The sequence below is a fragment of the Pan troglodytes genome, chromosome 8 (genome assembly GCF_028858775.2).
Source record: "Pan troglodytes isolate AG18354 chromosome 8, NHGRI_mPanTro3-v2.0_pri, whole genome shotgun sequence".
Lineage (NCBI taxonomy): Eukaryota > Metazoa > Chordata > Mammalia > Primates > Hominidae > Pan > Pan troglodytes.
In genome coordinates this window covers 20,621,908-20,639,884 of record NC_072406.2, presented here as the reverse complement: position 1 = coordinate 20,639,884, position 17,977 = coordinate 20,621,908, and the positions used below count along the sequence as shown (strand labels likewise).

The following is a 17,977-nucleotide window of genomic DNA, read 5'->3' as shown; positions in this document are numbered from 1 at the left end:
GATTGAATGCTGTGCAGGCTAGTGATGTGATCATATTTTTCTCCGGAGATTGGACTGGATTGGGTAAGGGTGGAAGAACACTGAGGCAATTGGAATAATCTAATCCAGTGTTTCTGCAAGTGAAGGAAGAGGTATTTTAGGTAGGACTCATACTAATATTGATACAGTTACTCTCTTTAGTTCTATTAAGGAATACCTGTATATCCATTATCTAATGTCTTAGTCTGCTTGGACTGCCATATAAAGTGCAGTAGACTGGGTGGTTTAAATGACAGAAATTTATTTCTCACAGTTCTGGAGGCTGGGAAGTTCAAGATCAAGGTGCTGGCATGGTCAGATTCTAGTGAGGGTCCTCTTCTTGGTTTGCGAAACTGCCTCTGTCCTCACAAAGCAGATAGAGCAAGCTCGAGTAGAAACTTCTCTTCCTCTTTTTTTTTTTGAGATACGGTCCCACCCTGTTCATCATGCAGGCTCTACCCTTGTGACCTCATCTAAATCCAGTCATCTCCAAAGGCCCACCTTTTAATTCCATTCCCTTGGGGGTAGGGTTCAATATATGAACTTTGAGGGGACACAGACATGCAGTCTGTAACACCCAGACAACACTTTAAGTAATTTTGCCGCATTTACTTTTTAAAAAATATTTTAAGGTAAATACCAATATCAGGATATTTCACCTTTAAATACTTAAATAGGCATCTCTAAAATTTCGGGATACTTTTCTATATAACCATAGTATATGTCATCAACATAACAAAATTAATAGAAGTTCCTCTTTATCATCTAATACACATTCACACTTCCTCAGTTGTCCTCCAACTGCTCCTTGAAATCAAGATTCAATCAAAAGCAATAGACTGTTATAGATTTGGTTATTAGGACCCCCGCTCCCCTCTCCAGTCTCCCTCATCATCAACATCCTGCAACGAGGTGTTATATTTGTTACCATAGATGAAACTACATTGACGCATCAGTATCATCCAGAATCCATAGTTTACATTAGGGTTCACTCTTGGTGTTGTACATCCTATGGGTTTTGACAAATGCATAATGATATGTATTCACCATTATAAAATCTCACAAAATAGTTTAACTGCCCAAAAAGTCCTCTGTGCTCTGAGTTATTAGGACTTTTAGTTTTCTCTAAATTTAATTTTCTCTATATTCTGAATTTAGAATATAACCCATTTTCCCTCCACCCCTTTTTCTTTTTTTTTTTTCGAGACAGAGTCTCACCTATCTCACAGGCTGGAGTGCAGTGATGCGATCTCAGCTCACTGCAACCTTTGCCTCCCGGGTTCAAGTGATTCTCATGCCTCAGCCTCCCAAGTAGCTGTCCCAGCTACTTTACAGGCTGGGATTACAGGTGCCTGGCACCACACCCGGCTAATGTTTGTATTTTTGGTAGAGGCGAAGTTTTGCCACGTTGGCCAGGCTGGTCTCAAACTCCCGACCTCAGGTAATTCACCTGTCTCGGCCTCCCAAGGTGCTGGGATTACAGGTGTGAACCACCGCGCCCAGCCTTCTTTTTCTTGACATTGATTTGTTGAAGAGAGGAGGCCAGGCTGTTGTCCTGTAGCATCCCATATATGTTGACTTGTTTCCTCTGGTTGTCTTTTGCCTTCTAACTCGTAGTTTCTGTCAACTGGAAATTATATCTAAAAGCTTTGATTGGGTTAGATTAAACATTTTGGGGAGAAAGAATACTTTGTAGGTGATCTTGATAGATTAATTTCAGGTTAAACATTTGCAGGGAGGAATATGAATTTTTTTTTTTTTTTTTTGAGACAAGGTCTCAATTGGTAGCCCCAGCTCGTGTACAGTGGCGCGATCATGGCTCACTGCAACCTTGACCTTCCCAGCTCAAGCAATCCTCCTCCTGCCTCAGCCTCCCAAGTAGCTGGGACCACAGGTGATTGCCACCATGCCTAATTAACTTTTTTATTTGTATAGAGATAGGGTCTCACCATGTTGCCCAGGCTGGTCTCAAACTCCTGAACTCAAGCACTCCTCCTGCCTCGGCCTCCCAAAGTGCTAGGATTACAGGCTCAAGCCACCATGCCCAGCCTATAGTATTCTTTATAGGTGATCTTGTATATCTCATGTAGCATCATATAAGGAAGCCAATAATGTTTGGTAGTACTTAAATTGAGTAAAGGTGACAGCTTGTAAATAATATTAGAAAGTATTATTTTCCCCCTTGTAAGAGCAAGTGAGTATTGGGGTAATACTTAGAAATCATACCTATATATCTAGTTTCCCATTAACCTTTTACCTGTGTGTTTTAGCATCCTTGCCTGAGTCAGTTATTTTATTAGGAGTTGCAAAGAGGTTATTTTTCTAATTTTTTTTAACATTTATGATTGGCTGCCATGCTTTTGTACAAATGAGCTTTTGCTCATCAACTAGGGCTATTTGGTTATCCTTAAACTTATTTTTTTTTGTTTTTGAGACAGGGTCTTACTCTTGCCCAGACTGGAGTACAGTGGCTCGATCATAGCTCACAGCATCCTCCAACTCCTGGGCTTAAGCAATCCTCCCGCCTCAGCCTCTCAAGTAGCTGGGACTATAGGCACATACCACCCATGCCTGGCTAATTTTCAAAAAATATTTTGTGGAGATGGAGGTCTCATTGTGTTGCTCAGGTTGGTCTTGAACTCGGAGGCTCACACAATCCTCCTGCCTTGGCCTCCCAAAGTGCTGGGATTACAGGCATGAGCCACTGTGTCTGGCCATCCTTAAATGTTATACTGAGATGCAATTTTTTTGGGAAAGGAGTAAAGGATTAATTCTTTTCTGTAATCTCCTGATACTGGAAGGCTGAATAGAATGAAGGTCAGAGCCAGGGTATCCCCCCAATCTACTCCTGGGTTTCTAGGATTTAGTAACTTTATTGTTTGTTCATTTTATTTTATTTTTTAATATATGGAAAGCGATACTGTTTATTTATGAGGCTGATACCAAGTTTCTTTTAAAAATAAATTTAAATAATAACTATGATTCTTATAGGGCACAGATGAGGCAAAAATTGTGTAAGAGGTCCATGATCTAAAGATTAGGAAACTATTTGAAGCAAAATCGAGTGTGGAAATCTGGACGGTGTCAGTGAGATTGATCAGAGGGACTGGATATGGGTTATTAAGAAGCTGAATAGACTTCCTATTAAATTGGAGGTAGAAAGAGAAGAAGGAATCTAGGATGTTGTCTGGTTTCATGGCTTGGGTGCTTGTGCTTCAGATAGAGATAGGGAATACAAGAAAGGCACATTTTTCGTTTCTATTACTAGTGAAGAATGAGGTTCAAATATTAAGGAGAGGTATACTAAGTCAAAACTTGTATGTTTTTTTCCTGTCATTTTAAGAAGGTACAGATTTAATATGTTTAACAAGGTTAATATAATATGCAGCAATGTATTTTGGATAATGAGCTGAAGTAGAGGAAAGTGAGCGAAAGTAGTTTCTGTGGTGGAAATTCACTAATGACCCATTTTACTCCTTTGAGCACTTGTCTGACACTTTGTATAAAGTGTGTGCTCAATGAGAATTGATTAACTTAAGTCTAAAAAATGGAATCTCTCTTCTGTTTCTGTGCGTGGTATGCTTCTTATTAATGTCTGTTTTCTACAACACTCTTTTGCTGTCTCTTTGATCTCAAGGATTATTCTTTGATTAGCAGAGTTGAAAGCTCAACTCTATAAAAAATTTTTTTGAAAACCTGATAGAGTAGTTACAGCTAATGATTTGATTATATTTTAATTTATCATCAAAGAGCAGATTTTTTGGGTTTTAACTAAATACTTCTATTTAGAGCCCATTTTGATGACATAAATCAGAATTTATTGCTTTTACATTTTTTGTAGAATGGCTTTAAGTGTCATTGTATGTCCGAATCTCATCAGAGACAACTATTGCTGGCTTCAGAAAATCCTCAGCAGTTTATGGATTATTTTTCAGAGTAAGTAACTCAAAGAACTCTTTATCTTATAGGCTTTATTCAGTTGAACATTTAATAGATGGTTAATATTTTAAATATTGGAAGTTCTATTATTTCTTATATGTTAACTGTATTCTCTCTGTGCTCAGTTTTTATCTTCTTTTGAAAATTAATCATAGTATAAAACTGTTACAAAATTATTTCTCACAACTTAGTTTTTCCTTTCTTCCACTTCAAATATACAAAACTGTCTTTCATTCTAACACAATTGTGACAAAGAACATAGGTTCTGCATTCAGACTTCCCAAATTCAAATCCTTCTCCATTTAAAAACTGTACGCCTTTGGATGACCTACTTAAGTTTTTCTGTGGTTTATTCTCCTCATCTCTAAAATGGCACTAAGAAGCCAGGCAAGGTGGCTCACACCTGTAATCCCAGCACTTTGGGAGGCTGAGGCGGGTGGATCACAAGGTCAGGAGTTCAAGACCAGCGTGGCCAAGATGACAAAACCCCGTCTCTACTAAAAATACAAAAATTAGCTGGACGTGGTGGTGGGCACCTGTAATCCCAGCTACTCAGGAGGCTGAGGCAGGAGAATTGCTTGAACCGGGGAGGCAGAGGTTGCAGTGAGCCGAGATTGCACCATTGCACTCTAGCCTGGGCGACAGAGCAAGACTCTGTCTAAAAAAAAAAAAAAAATTGGCACTAAAAATAGCAACCTCTTCTAAGTGTTGCTGATCCTTCATAGGGTTTATATGAAGGTCAATGAATTAACACTTTATGAGTGCTTAGAAGAGTGCCTATATTCAATTCAGATTAGCTGTTCTTATCATTAGCATTAATAAACATCTCTTTGCTTCTTACCATCTCTTTCTTTCCAAACTTCTAGACATTTTGGTCCTAGGACCCCTTTATACTTTTAAAAAATATTGAAGACCCCAAGAACTTCTGTTTTTGTGGGTTAGATGTATCAACACATGGAAATAAAAACAAGTTTTTTTAAAAAATTGGTTTATAAATTATTATTATTGTTATTATTATTATTGAGACGGAGTTTCGCTCTTGTTGCCCAGGCTGGAGTGCAGTGGCACGATCTTGGCTCGCTGCAACCTCTGCCTCCTGGGTTCAAGCAATTCTCCTGCCTCGGCCTCCCAAGTAGCTGGGATTACAGGCATGCGCCACCACGCTCTGCTAATTTTTTATATTTTTAATAGAGAAAGGGTTTAGGCATGTTGGCCATGCTGGTGTTGAACTCCTGACCTCAGGTGATCCACCCACCTCAGCCTCCCAAAGTGCTGGGATTACAGGCGTGAGCCAACATGCCTGGACTTTTTTTTTTTTTTTTTTTTTTTTTAAGACAGGGTCTTGTTTTTTGGCATAGTGATGGCTTACTACAGCCTTGACCTCCTGGGCTCAGGCGATCCTCCTGCTTCAGCCTCCCATGTAGCTGGGAACATAGATACACACCACCACACCTGGCTAATTTTTTGAGTGTGTGTGTGTGTGTGTGTGTGTGTGTGGAGACAGGGTCTCACTTTGTTGCCCAGGCTGGTCTTGAACTCCTGGGCTCAAGTGATCCTCCTGTCTCGATCTCCCAAAGTCCTGGGATTACAGGTATGAGCCATCATACCCAGGCCAAACAAAATTATTTAATGCTTTTCTATTGACTGCACAAAACTCAGCCTCTTTCGCATGACATTCGGGGTACTTCAAAAATTAGCCAAACCTTATTTTGGTTTCCCAGCCACCTCATCTCCCCTCACTCTCACTCTCATTTTTATCAGCCATAAATTTTAGTCAAATTAGGCCATTTCTCAGATATGTGAGGCTTTCATGTTTCTGTGCCAGCTGGAAATAGCTTTCTCTTGCAGTTCACCTCTAGGGTTCTACTTATCCTTCACCGACCACAATGAAATCATCTCTGGGCATCTCCTGTGACTCCTTCAATGGTATTTTGTTACATTTCTTTTTCAGTTTAACTTTTGTTATGATTGGTTATGCTAGATTGTAACCTCCTTGAAGGTTAAGATTTATGTCTTATTCACCTACGTTTATCTAGCACTTAATACGGTGTACCCAGCTCAGAGGGACATATTAAGTGCCAATTTCATGTGGAATCAGGGCAGTTTTGTTGTCATAGATAGACTGGGGTCATTATGCCACCATCAGTGGCACTAACAGACTTCATGAAGGACCCATTCCAAAGGTATGTGGTAACTGTTTCTATGACTGCTTTACCAAGACAAAAAATTTCAACTCCCAACTGACTTTTAACTTATTCCTTAAAAGCTATAATCTTTTGGAGTTCTTCCCTTGATCAGTTTTTAAAGGTTCATAGCCATATTCATGTAGATGTTTCATATATCATTTGGACATTAAAACTATACTACTGGCTAGATGCAGTGGCTCACGCCTGTAGTCCCAGCACCTTGGGAGGCTGAGGCAGGTGGAGATCACCTGAGGTCACGAGTTTGAGACCAGCCTGCCCAACATGGTGAAACCCCATCCCTACGAAAAATACGAAACAAAATTAGCCAGGCGTGGTGGTGGACCCCTGTAATCCCGGCTACTTGGGAGGCTGAGGCAAGACAATCACTTGAACCTGGGAAGTGGAGGTTGCAATGAGCTGAGATCACGCTATTGCACTCCAGCTTGGGTGACGAGAACGAGACTCTGTCTCAAAAAAAACAAAAACAAAAAACTGTACTACTGCTTAAATTTCAGAAAGATGATGCTATATGTTTGTAGAAATTACCTTAATGCTTTCCTTTCTTTCTTTCTTAGGGAATTCCGAAATGACTTTCTAGAACTTCTCAGGAGACGCTTTGGTAAACATTTTAAATATTGTGCAAATAACAGCTTTATAAGTGGCATAATCTTCTGAGGATCATCAGTGTCATATTTTGTTCTCAGGCACTAAAAGGGTCCACAACAACATTGTCTACAACGAATACATCAGCCACCGAGAGCACATCCACATGAATGCGACTCAGTGGGAAACTCTGACTGATTTTACTAAGTGGCTGGGCAGAGAAGGTAAGAATGAGATTTTAAAGTTGCTTTTTCTTTCCCACTTCTAATCTTCATAGTCATCCTATGAGATGTTTGGGATAAGAAAAGAGAAAAAAAATTGGGTCAGTGTTCTGCTTTTTCATCGTGTTAGTTGATTCCATTTTGGGAGCATAATTTCTGCCTTAAGTTAATAGAACATCATATAACCATTGGATATTAAATACTTAGATAGAATTGAATAAATACTATGCAAGATAATAAAGTTGTCTCTCAGTATCCATGGGGGATTGGGTCCAGGAGCCCTTGCTGATAACCAAAATTCACAGATACTCAAGTCCCTTATATAAAGTAAAATGATGTAGCACTTGCATATAACCTATATACATCCTCCCACATACTTTAAATCATCTCGAGATTTCTTATAATATTTAATACAATGTAAATAGTTTTTATACTCTATTGTTAGGGAAAAATGGGAAGGAAAAAATGTCTGTGCATGTTCAGTACAGATGCAACCATCCGTTTTTCTTTTTTTTGAGTATTTCTCACCCACGGTTGGTTGAATCCACATACAGTATCTAAATTTCATTAAATATAAATATGGAAAATCCCATTTGCTGCATGAATTTGTATATTTGAATGTATTTTAGTGTATTTGGTGTTTTATTTTTGAGACTGAGTCTCGCTCTGTTGCCAGGCTGAAGTGCAGTGGTAGGATCTGGGCTCACTGCAACCTCTGCCTCCCGGGTTCAAGTGATTCTCCTGCCTCAGCCTCCTGAGTACCTGGGATTACAGGTGTGCACCACCACGCCCAGCTAATTTTTGTATTTTTAGTAGAGATGGGATTCACCATGTTGGCCAGGCTGGTCTTGAGCTCCTGATCTCAAGTGATCCACCTGTGTCGGCCTCCTAAAGTGCTGAGATTACAGGTGTAAGCCACTGCGCTCGGCCTGATTTGAGTGTGTTTGAATGAATAAATATGCAGAGATGAAACACATTCATATTTATGTTTTGCTTTGTTGTATGCTAATTTATGGCGGTGGCTGTTTCTTTAAGGCTTGTGCAAAGTGGACGAGACACCAAAAGGCTGGTATATTCAGTACATAGACAGGGACCCAGAAACTATCCGCCGGCAACTGGAACTGGAGAAAAAGAAAAAGCAGGACCTTGATGATGAAGAAAAAACTGCCAAATTTATTGAAGAACAAGTGAGAAGAGGCCTGGAAGGGAAGGAACAGGTGGGTAAGCAACATCATCCTGAGAAGCAATGTCCAGAGGTCTAAAGAAGCACAATGGCTTGGTTTTTTTGTTTGTTTTTTGTTGTTGTTGTTGTTGTTGTTTTGGAGACGGAGTCTCACTCTGTCGCCCAGGCTGGAGTGCAGTAGTGCAGTCTCAGCTCACTGCAACCTCCGCCACCCAGGTTCAAGCAGTTCTTCTGCCTCAGCCTCCTGAGTAGCTGGAACTACAGGCTCCCGCCACCACGCCCAGCTAATTTTTGTATTGTTAGTAGAGACAGGGTTTCACCATGTTGGTCAGGCTGGTCTCCAACTCCTGACCTCGTGATCCGGCCGCCTCGGCCTCCCAAAGTTACAGGATTACAGGCGTGAGCCACCGCGCCCAGCCAGCTTGTGTTTTTTCAGCATTGAATCAAGTTCTGTGGGCACTGTTCCTGAACTAAGAGGAAAACCAGCCTGGTGTCAAAAGCACATTTTTGGCATTGACAAACCTTGGTTTAATTCCTGACGTACTAACTTCATAATCTTGTATAATTACATAATATTTCCAAACCTCAATTTCCTTATATCTAAATAGAGATGCTACCTAATGGGAAGACATATACACAGATAATTTCAACTGATTATAATTAATTCAGTACTGGAGGTAAACGCAGCATGTGGAAACATAGAGAAGCAATGTTTACTCTGGCCTGGGGAGGACAGAGTATTTGAGGGTGGATACAACCCCAGTGCCCAGGAGTCTTGAAGAATCAGTGGGTGCAAGCCAGATGAATGGGGAGGGAAGGAGCTGAGGTGTTAGAATAACTAGGTTGGGGCATTTATTTCAACATATATTTATAAGCGCCTCCACTGTGCCAGGATTCTTTTAGGCACAGGGAATACTCTGAACAAAAGATACAAAAAACTGTCTCCTGTGGCTTACATTTTTTTTTTCTTTGGGACGGAGTCTCACTCTGTCGCCCAGGCTGGAGTGCAGTGGCGCGATTTCAGCTCACTGCAACCCCCGCCTCCTGGGTTCAAGCGATTCTCGTGTCTCAGCCTCCCAAGTAGCTGGGACTACAGGCACAAGCCACCATGCCCAGCTAATTTTTTGCATTTTTAGTAGAGACGGGGTTTCGCCATGTTGGCCAGGTTGATCTCAAACTCCTGACCTCAGGTGATCCGCCCTTCTGGGCCTCCCAAAATGCTGAGATTACAGGCGTGAGCCACCACGCCCAGCCTCCTGTGGCTTACATTCTAACACTTGTGTGTGAGCAGGCAAATATAGCCTGGTGTGTATGTGAAACTGAGTGTTTTTTGAACTGTTTATTGAGCTCTAACATACATTGATTAAAGTATGAGGTGCATTAATCTTATGTGTACAGTTCACTGAACTTTTACAAATATACGTGTGTAGAAAGAGTGACAGATAACCTGTGGAACCACCACCCAGATAAAGATATAGAACTTTTCTAGTATCCCAGAGGGTTTCCTCATGCTCGTTGCCAATTAATACCCCATCTCCCAGACGTAACCATTGTTCCAGTATACCACTATTGATTATTCATTAGTTTAGTCTGTTCTTGAACAGACTTAAAAAAAAAAAGCTTTTGCTTTTCCTAAAGTTTATTGCCTTATATTTTTGTTACTTCCTGTTTAAGTTGTAATAGAAATAAAAATATAGGTAAACTTCTGCAGTTTGGCATAGAAAAGCTGCTTTTTGGCATTTAGAATAATTCTCAATTGGATAATATTTGCAAAGCATGTAAGTTCTATTTTTTTTTTTTTTTGAGAGACTGTCTCTCTCTGTCATCAGGCTGGAATGCAGTGGCATGATTACAGCTCACTGCACCCTTGACCTCTGGTGCTCAAGTGAACCTCTTGCCTCGTATGAGTAGCTGGGACTATAGGCGTGCACCACAATGCCTGGCTAATTTTTTTTTTTTTAATAGAGATGGGGGGGTCTTGCAATGTTGTCCAGGCTGGTCTCGAACTCCTGGCCTCAAGCATTCCTCCTGCCTGAGCTCGACCTCCCAAAGTGCTGGGATTATATGCATGAGCCACCGTGCCCAGCCAAAGCATGTAATTTCTTTTTTCTTTTTTCTTTTTTTTGAGACAGAGTCTTGCTCTGTCACCCAGGCTGGGGAGGGCAGTGGCATGATCTCGGCTCACTGCAACCTCCGCCTCCCAGGTTCAAGCAATTCTCCTGTCTCAGCCTCCCGAGTAGCTGGGATTACAGGCGCCCACCACCATGCCCAGCTAATTTTTGTATTTTTAGTAGAGACGGGGTTTCACCAAGTTGGCCAGGCTCGTCTCACTCTTTCACCCAGCCTGGAGTGAAGTGGCACGATCTCGGCTCACTGCAACACTCACCCCCTGGGTTCAGGCGATTCTCCTGGCTCAGCCTCCTGAGTAGCTGGCATTACAGGCGCCCACCGTCACACCCGGCTAAATTTTTGTATTTTTAGTAGAGACAGGGTTTCACCATGTTGGCCAGGCTCGTCTCGAATGCCTGACCTCAGGTGATCCACCTGCCTTGGCCTCGCAAAGTGCTAGGATTACAGGCATGAGCCACCATACTGGGCCAAAAGATTTCTTTTTTTTTTTTTTTTTTGAGACGGAGTCTCGTTCTGTCACCCAGGCTGGAGTGCAGTGGCACGATCTTGGCTCACTACAACCTCTGCCTCCCGGGTTCACGTGATTCTCCTGCCTCAGCGTCCTGAGTAGCTGGGATTACAGGTGCATACCACCATGCTCGGCTAATTTTTTGTGTATTTTTAGTAGAGACAGGGTTTTACTGTGTTGGCCAGACTGGTCTCGAACTACTGACCTCATGATCCGCCCGCCTCGGCCTCCCAAAGTGCTGGGATTATAGGTGTGAGCCACCGCGCCTGGCCAAAAGCATGTAATTTCTTAATTAGGATCTTAATCACTTGCGTATTAGGCACAGTAGTGCCTAACAGTAGTGCCATGGTGACATGGTGTGCAAGTTCCTCCTGTTCTATGGCTTTCAGTCTGGGACGTTTCACAGGAATGTGTGGTCTCCGCATAGGAACATTTTAGCTCTCATTTATTGAAAATGTCCTGGAGTTCCTCTGTGAACACTTTGTAGCCTGGGAACACAGGTAGCAAGTCATAATTTAGGTCTATTGAATGGTGATAGTGCACTGTACACCAAAACCTTAAAACTTTCTTTTTTTTAGGAGGTCCCTACTTTTACGGAATTAAGCAGAGAAAATGATGAAGAGAAAGGTAGTTTTCTTTTTTTAAACATAGATGCTTTTATATTGGCTTTGTTAAAAATGCAACTTGTCAACATATCTGAGAGTAAGACATCTAATGTGTCTGAGTTACATTGTTCTTATTAGTTTAATGAAAAGGTAATACTAATAAATTGATTGGATAGGATAGCTGAAGCTACAAGTAACAAAACTGACTACAATTAACTTAAACAATAAGGAAATATCTTGCCATAATAAGAATCCCAGAGGTAAGGTGGTTCTGCATGCCATATGGACACAGGGTAGCTGCCAACACTCCAGCCATCACATGCAGATTCTTCATTGTTGTGAGGATGGCAGAGAGCATCTCTGGATGCTCTTCTAGAATCTTGTTAGGAGCAAGGATACTTTTCCAAGAAGACACTCCTCCCTTCAATAGATTTCCTTTCAAATGTCATTGGCCAGAACTGTGTCACATGTCCACTCAAAAAGCAGTCACTGGGATTATGCTGATTGGATTAGACAATCAGAATTCACCCCAGAGATGAAAATGGTGTTATGTCCCCTGAGCCGCAGGCAAGAGGCGTGGAGACCTAAACAGAATTGGAGTACTGTTCCTCAGGGGAAATGGGGATAGAGCGGGGAAGCGCCCGTGTGGTCTGCCACGGTGACATGGTGTGCAAGTTCCTCCTGTTCTATGGCTTTCAGTCTGGGACGTTTTACAGGAATGTGTGGTCTCCGCATAGGAACATTTTAGCTCTCATTTATTGAAAATGTCCTGGAGTTCCTCTGTGAACACTTTGTAGTATCTTATCTGAGAAGTTTTATTATGATTTTCTTGAAATGTATGTATGGAATAACATTTTTTTCTTCTAGTCACGTTTAATTTGAGTAAAGGAGCATGTAGCTCATCCGGAGCAACATCTTCCAAGTCAAGGTGAGCTGCATCATTCACGGATATCTTAAAACATTAGGATTTTTGTGAAATGTTGGTTACTGCATTTTAAAGTATTGTGAATCATTTTTTTCTAGTTGTAGTTTTCACCTGTTTTTGGTTTTTATTGGTTGCGTTGTTTTTTTAGCAATTGTTCTTTTTTTTTTTTTAAGAGATGGGGTCTTGCTATGTTGCCCAGGCTGGCCTTGAACTCCTGGGCTCAAGGTGATCTTCCTGCCTCAGCCTCCCAGGTATCAATAGCTGGGATTACAGGCACGCCCTACTGTGCCCAGCTAGCAACTGTTCTTTTCCTATTTGCCTGTTATGAGATGATTGTGTTTTTTGAGGAAAGCCTCATTTTGATTATATGTTTCACATGAATAAACTTTTGCTTCTCCATGAATCCTTCTCCATTTAACGGTTCCTTATTCGCTATATAAAACTGTTTCTTTTCCTGTCTTAGCCCACTTGTCACAGTTTAAATGTTAGCTGGATATGCATTTTTCTTTTACTTGCTGCATTGTGAGTTTTCTGAGAATAGAGATTGTCAGCCTCTCTTCTTAGCCCTCAGTACAGTGTAAATACACCAGGAAACACTCAGTAATCATTGCCCACCCTTCTAGGTGGTCTAGCACAGGGCAGGGGTCAGCAAACTTTTTCTATAAGAGCCACATAGTAAATATTTTAGGCTTTTTGGCCAGATGTCTTTGTCACAATAACTGAACTCTGCTGTTGTAGTGAGAAGGCAGCCATGGACAGTGCAGGAAGGAACTGAGCATGGCTGGGTTCCAGTACATTTATTTACAAAAGCCGGTGGCAGCTGGCATTTGGCCCTTAGGCTGTCGTTTGTCAAAACCTGGCATAGCATGTGGTCAGGTAGTTCTACCTACTTTCTACATTATCTTCTCTTGCAATTTTTATGTATTCTTTCACCAAATCTTTATTCACTATTTCTGACATGCAGTACATTCAGTTTTGTTACGGAGGTTAAAAAAGATGAGTAAGACAAGAGAGTCAAGTACCGGTATCTACTGGAATTTGCTTTTAAGCCGGATGATATTTTCTATTTTACTTAGTACTTCACATGTTGTTTTTTTAAGATCTAAGTTTTTCGGGTTTGTTTGTAGGTCATTGTTTATTTACACTATTGAATAAGTGGCTAGGAGTATGGAAGGAGATAGGTAGGCTGAATCAGCAATATAGATCAACTTTAAAATGATTTGCCAGATGTCTTAACTTTGATCAAAATAATATTTGAAAATTAACACCTACATTAGATATCATCAAGAAGTTGGTTATTTGGGTTCTACATCTGGGTACATTCCAGAAGAATTGTCTAACATTGGCATGATATGACCTGGAAGATCGGCTCAAATATAACACACATGCCTTATACTTTTAGAACTTTATGCATTTCTGTCTGTTCTTTTGAAGTATATGTTATTCCTAGATGTAGATGAATGTTAAGATTGGTTCGTGTTCCCCAAATTGACCTCCCTTGTATTAGTTTTCTATGGTCGCTGTAACAGATTACCACAAACTGGGTGGCTTAAAACAACAGAAATATGTTGAGGTCATATTCTGGAGGTCAGATTCTGAATCAGTATCACTGGATTGAAATCAAGGAGCCTGCTGGCTGTGCTCTGGGGAAGAATCTGAGCTCTGGGGAAGAATCTGTCCCTTGCCTTTTCCAGCTCTGTTGGCCGCAGGCGTTACTTGGCTCATGGTTGCATGTCTCCAGTATTTAACACGAGCATCTTCAAATGTCTCTTTGCCCCATCCTCACATCACCTTTTCCTCCAGGTGTCAAATCTCCCTCCACTTTGCTCTTACAAGAAAAGGGATGATTGTAGTTAGGGTCCACCTTGATAATCCAGGCCAAGCTCCTCCTCTCAAGATCTTTAACTTAATCTCATCTGCAAAGACTCTTTTCTTAGATAATGTAACATTGATAGGTTTCAGGGATAAGGACCTGATATTTTTGGGGGTCTATACAGCCTGCTGTACCCCTATGCCAAACCTTGATATTAGCAAAAATATTAGTTTTATTTGACCAATTTTGATAATTTATTTGATAAGTTATCTATGTTAATATGTTGTGACCTGAGTCCATGAATAAGGAACAATATTTGTATAAGAATGTAGTGTCATAGATAATACAATTGAAAGACATCTAAAATTTTTTTTCTTTGAAATTATGGTACATAATATAGTTTGGGATTCATTCTCCTGTGGATTTATATCTCTTATATATCTAAAACCTAGAAAAACTAAATGATGTAGATATCAAAGTGGACATTTTAGGCTATGTTGAGGCACAAAAATGAGTCCCCTTATTGCCTGAAACAGTTTACTTGATTTTCATCTCCGTTTCTCCTTTGGGCTTCTTTATCTCCTTTAAGAAGGGCTAGAATTCACTCTAGTTACTGAAAGCAAAAATGAGGGCTGTTCAAGGAACCTTACTTTCCATTTTCATTCTGCTCATATTCATATCTTGCCTTGATTTTATTTTAACTCTGCCTTACCCCTGTCTCAGTCTCTCACCCTTCTAATGGAATCTTGATATTGCCAGCAAAAGGACCTTTCTAAACTTCAGCTCTTACCATGTCACTCATTTATTAACATCTCTTGGTTTCAGCATCTCTAAGATGACCTCGAATTTTTTTACATACTATTAAGTGACTTTTGTGATCCTATATGTCTCCTGCCGTTTGCTCTCAGCTGTGCTCATTGATTTGTGCTTTCCTAAATGAGCCTGGGGTCTCGCCCTTTCTTGCCTTTACATCTGCTGCTCCCCTTCCTGGAATGCCCTTTACATCACCCTGAGATCTTGCTGGGCTCTTCTGGTCATCTTTTTCCCCATTATTGTCACATTCTAAGCATTTAATGATGCTGAGTAAATTTTCTTTTTCTTTCTTTCTTTTTTTTATTTTTGAGACGGAATTTCGCTCTTGTTGCCCAGGCTGGAGCGCTGTGGCATGACCTCGGCTCACCACAACCTCTGCCTTCCAAGTTCAAGCAATTCTCCTGCCTCGGCCTCCCAAGTAGCTGGGAGTACAGGCATGCACCACCATGCTCGGCTAATTTTTTTGTATTTTTAGGAGAAACTGGATTTCACCATGTTGGTCAGGCTGGTCTCAAACTCCTGACCTCAAATGATCCACCTGTCTCAGCCTCCCAAAGTGCTGGGATTTCAGGCATGAGCCACCACGCCCGGCCCAGTTGAGTTTTAAGAAGAGTAAATAATAGCCTTAAATAAACTCAAGTGTCTAAGCTGAGATTAATACCAAAATACTGAAATAATTTATAGATGTATTAATATTTGGGGACTCACTGTTGAGAATCTCTGAGGTATCATGGAGATTGGTAGAGGAGTCAGAAGGCAGAAAAATAAGCAAATATATTTTTTTTAAGTGGAGAAAAGTCTTTAGAAAACAATAGATTAATAAGCATTTCCAACAGATTATGACAGGAAGTAGGTGGTTTGTGAACATGAGACGAGGAAGTGGTGATCACTCAAGCCAAAAATAACCGCTTAATCCTAACTCCTCTTTTGCTAGGGTTATTAGTGCCTATTTTGTAGACATATTGTAGTTGACTATGATCTGAATTATCCCTGGATCCCTAGTTCAAAGTACACTTAAATCTAAAGAACATTTAAGTAGCAAGTTGAGGAACTTATCTTTACGTGGATTTGGCCTGTTCAAAACCCATGTCCATTATTTATAGCTGTCACACCCTGGGTAATGCATTCAGTAATAGAATCAGAGTTTAAATATATGTTCAGTGGGTTGAATTACAGGTCAAAACCCAGTGAGTAAAATTTTACAAAGGTAAATGGAAAGCCTGACAGTTAGGTAAAGAAAAACAACCCCCATAAAAACAGAGTGACAGAGTCCTTACCTACAATTCTCCATAGAGAAAAGAAGTAGGGGTTTTAGTTGACTTCAAGCTTAAAGTAACCCAGCAGTTCATCAATCTAATGCTACCTTTAAATGCATTTTTTAAAGTCCAAATAAAGGAAAATAATAAATCTGTTGTATTCTCTACTAATCATATATTTTTTTCTTGGTTAGCTCCATGGTAGCTCTGTGTAAATATTTATCCTTTGCTTCATCTTTTGTAAATATGACACATTAAATGATTAGATGAGTAAAAGTCATTTGATCAGCCAGTATTAATGGAGCATCTATTTAATGTGAGTTACAAGATAGTTACTGCCACTTTGCAGGAAAAAATAGATGCTTCCTCCCTACTACAAGAGAGGAGTCGTACATACAAATGATTATCATGCAAGGTGCAGTGTGATGCATGCCACAAGGTACTGTGGCAGTTCAAAACACTGCAAGATCCAAGAACCCTCATGAAGAATGGACCTTAAAGAATTTTAACAAACGGAGATAAAAGGAGAGATTATTTTAGGTATAAAACAAGGCATGTGCAAATTTTCAGAGGCTGAAAGCATAGGGCATGGCTCAGTCAATAGCAAATTGTTCTTAGTGACTGGTGTACATAGTAAGTCAGGGATGGTGACTAGAATGGTATTCTGGGGCCAATGGTGACAGTTGTATATTGGCAGTAAAGAATTTAGAATTTACACTGTCAGCCGGGCACAGTGGCTCACGCCTGTAATCCCAGCACTTTGGGAGGCCAAGGCAGGTGCATCACCTGAGGTCAAGAGTTCAAGACCAGCCTGGCCAACATTGCGAAACCCCATCTCTACTAAAAATACAAAAATTAGCCCAGCGTGGTGGCGGGTGCCTGTAACCCCAGCTACTTGGGAGGCTGAGGCACGAGAATCGCTTGAACCTGGGAGGCGGAGGTTGCAGTGAGCCAAGATCGCGCCACTGCACTCCAGCCTGGGCGACAGAGTGAGACTCCATCTCAAAAAAAAGGATTTACACTGTTAACTCTGGGCAGTTGGGAGCAGTTAAAAACTTTTAAGTAACACGTTGAGAACTTTGCTTTACAAAACCAGAACTGAGAGTAATGTGCTAGACTTAAACCGGTCATTTGAAAACGTGTCATTTAATTCTTGCATTTGGGTAAGAGTTGGGTCATGTTATTATCTTCATTTATAGATGAAGATTTGAGGCTTAGGTAAGTGAACTACTCCAGGTCCTAATAGAAGTAGCCTCAAACCCTGATCTGCTCAACACCAAAACCTAAGCTGCCTACCATCATTCTACTATACAAAGTATAGTAGCACTGACCGAAGGAGTGAGGAGAAGGTACAGAGAGTTAAAGACAGCACGGGTTAAATGCTCACACAGTGCTGATAGGTACAGAGAGTTAAAGATAGCACGGGTTAAATGCTCACACAGTGCTGATGGTTCTGTAAGAGATGTGGACAGGGACTCCATGGTTTTCACTAATCTCCTGTAAATTACTATGTCACACATTTATTCTATATTGTGAATTTTGCACATCGTAAAGCATTCGTCTGTGTATGGTTCTTGGTAACAAGCATGGTTCTCCTGTTCATCAGTACTCTGGGACCGAGTGCACTGAAGACGATAGGAAGTTCAGCATCAGTGAAACGAAAAGAATCTTCCCAGAGCTCAACTCAGTCTAAAGAAAAGAAGAAAAAGAAATCTGCACTGGATGAAATCATGGAGGTACAGTTTATGGGCTGCGTGTGGACACCTCAGAACCCAAG

The 17,977-nt window shown here is 40.8% G+C and overlaps 1 protein-coding gene across 7 annotated transcripts in view; it reads left to right on the top strand.

The window, feature by feature from the left end:
* Nucleotides 1-17,977, top strand: part of KIN (Kin17 DNA and RNA binding protein) — a 34,970-nt gene that overhangs the window by 1,016 nt on the left and 15,977 nt on the right. For all 7 annotated transcript variants that reach the window (XR_001721217.2, XR_001721216.2, XR_010146789.1 and 4 more), the window contains exons 2-8: nt 3,860-3,954; nt 6,719-6,762; nt 6,848-6,970; nt 8,003-8,184; nt 11,367-11,415; nt 12,261-12,321; nt 17,807-17,936. Coding sequence is in view for 4 of the 7 variants with exons in the window: in XM_016962619.2 (XP_016818108.1) it covers nt 3,860-3,954; nt 6,719-6,762; nt 6,848-6,970; nt 8,003-8,184; nt 11,367-11,415; nt 12,261-12,321; nt 17,807-17,936 (684 nt within the window). In the remaining 3 variants the exon portion in view is untranslated. The remainder of the gene's footprint in view (nt 1-3,859; nt 3,955-6,718; nt 6,763-6,847; nt 6,971-8,002; nt 8,185-11,366; nt 11,416-12,260; nt 12,322-17,806; nt 17,937-17,977) is intronic.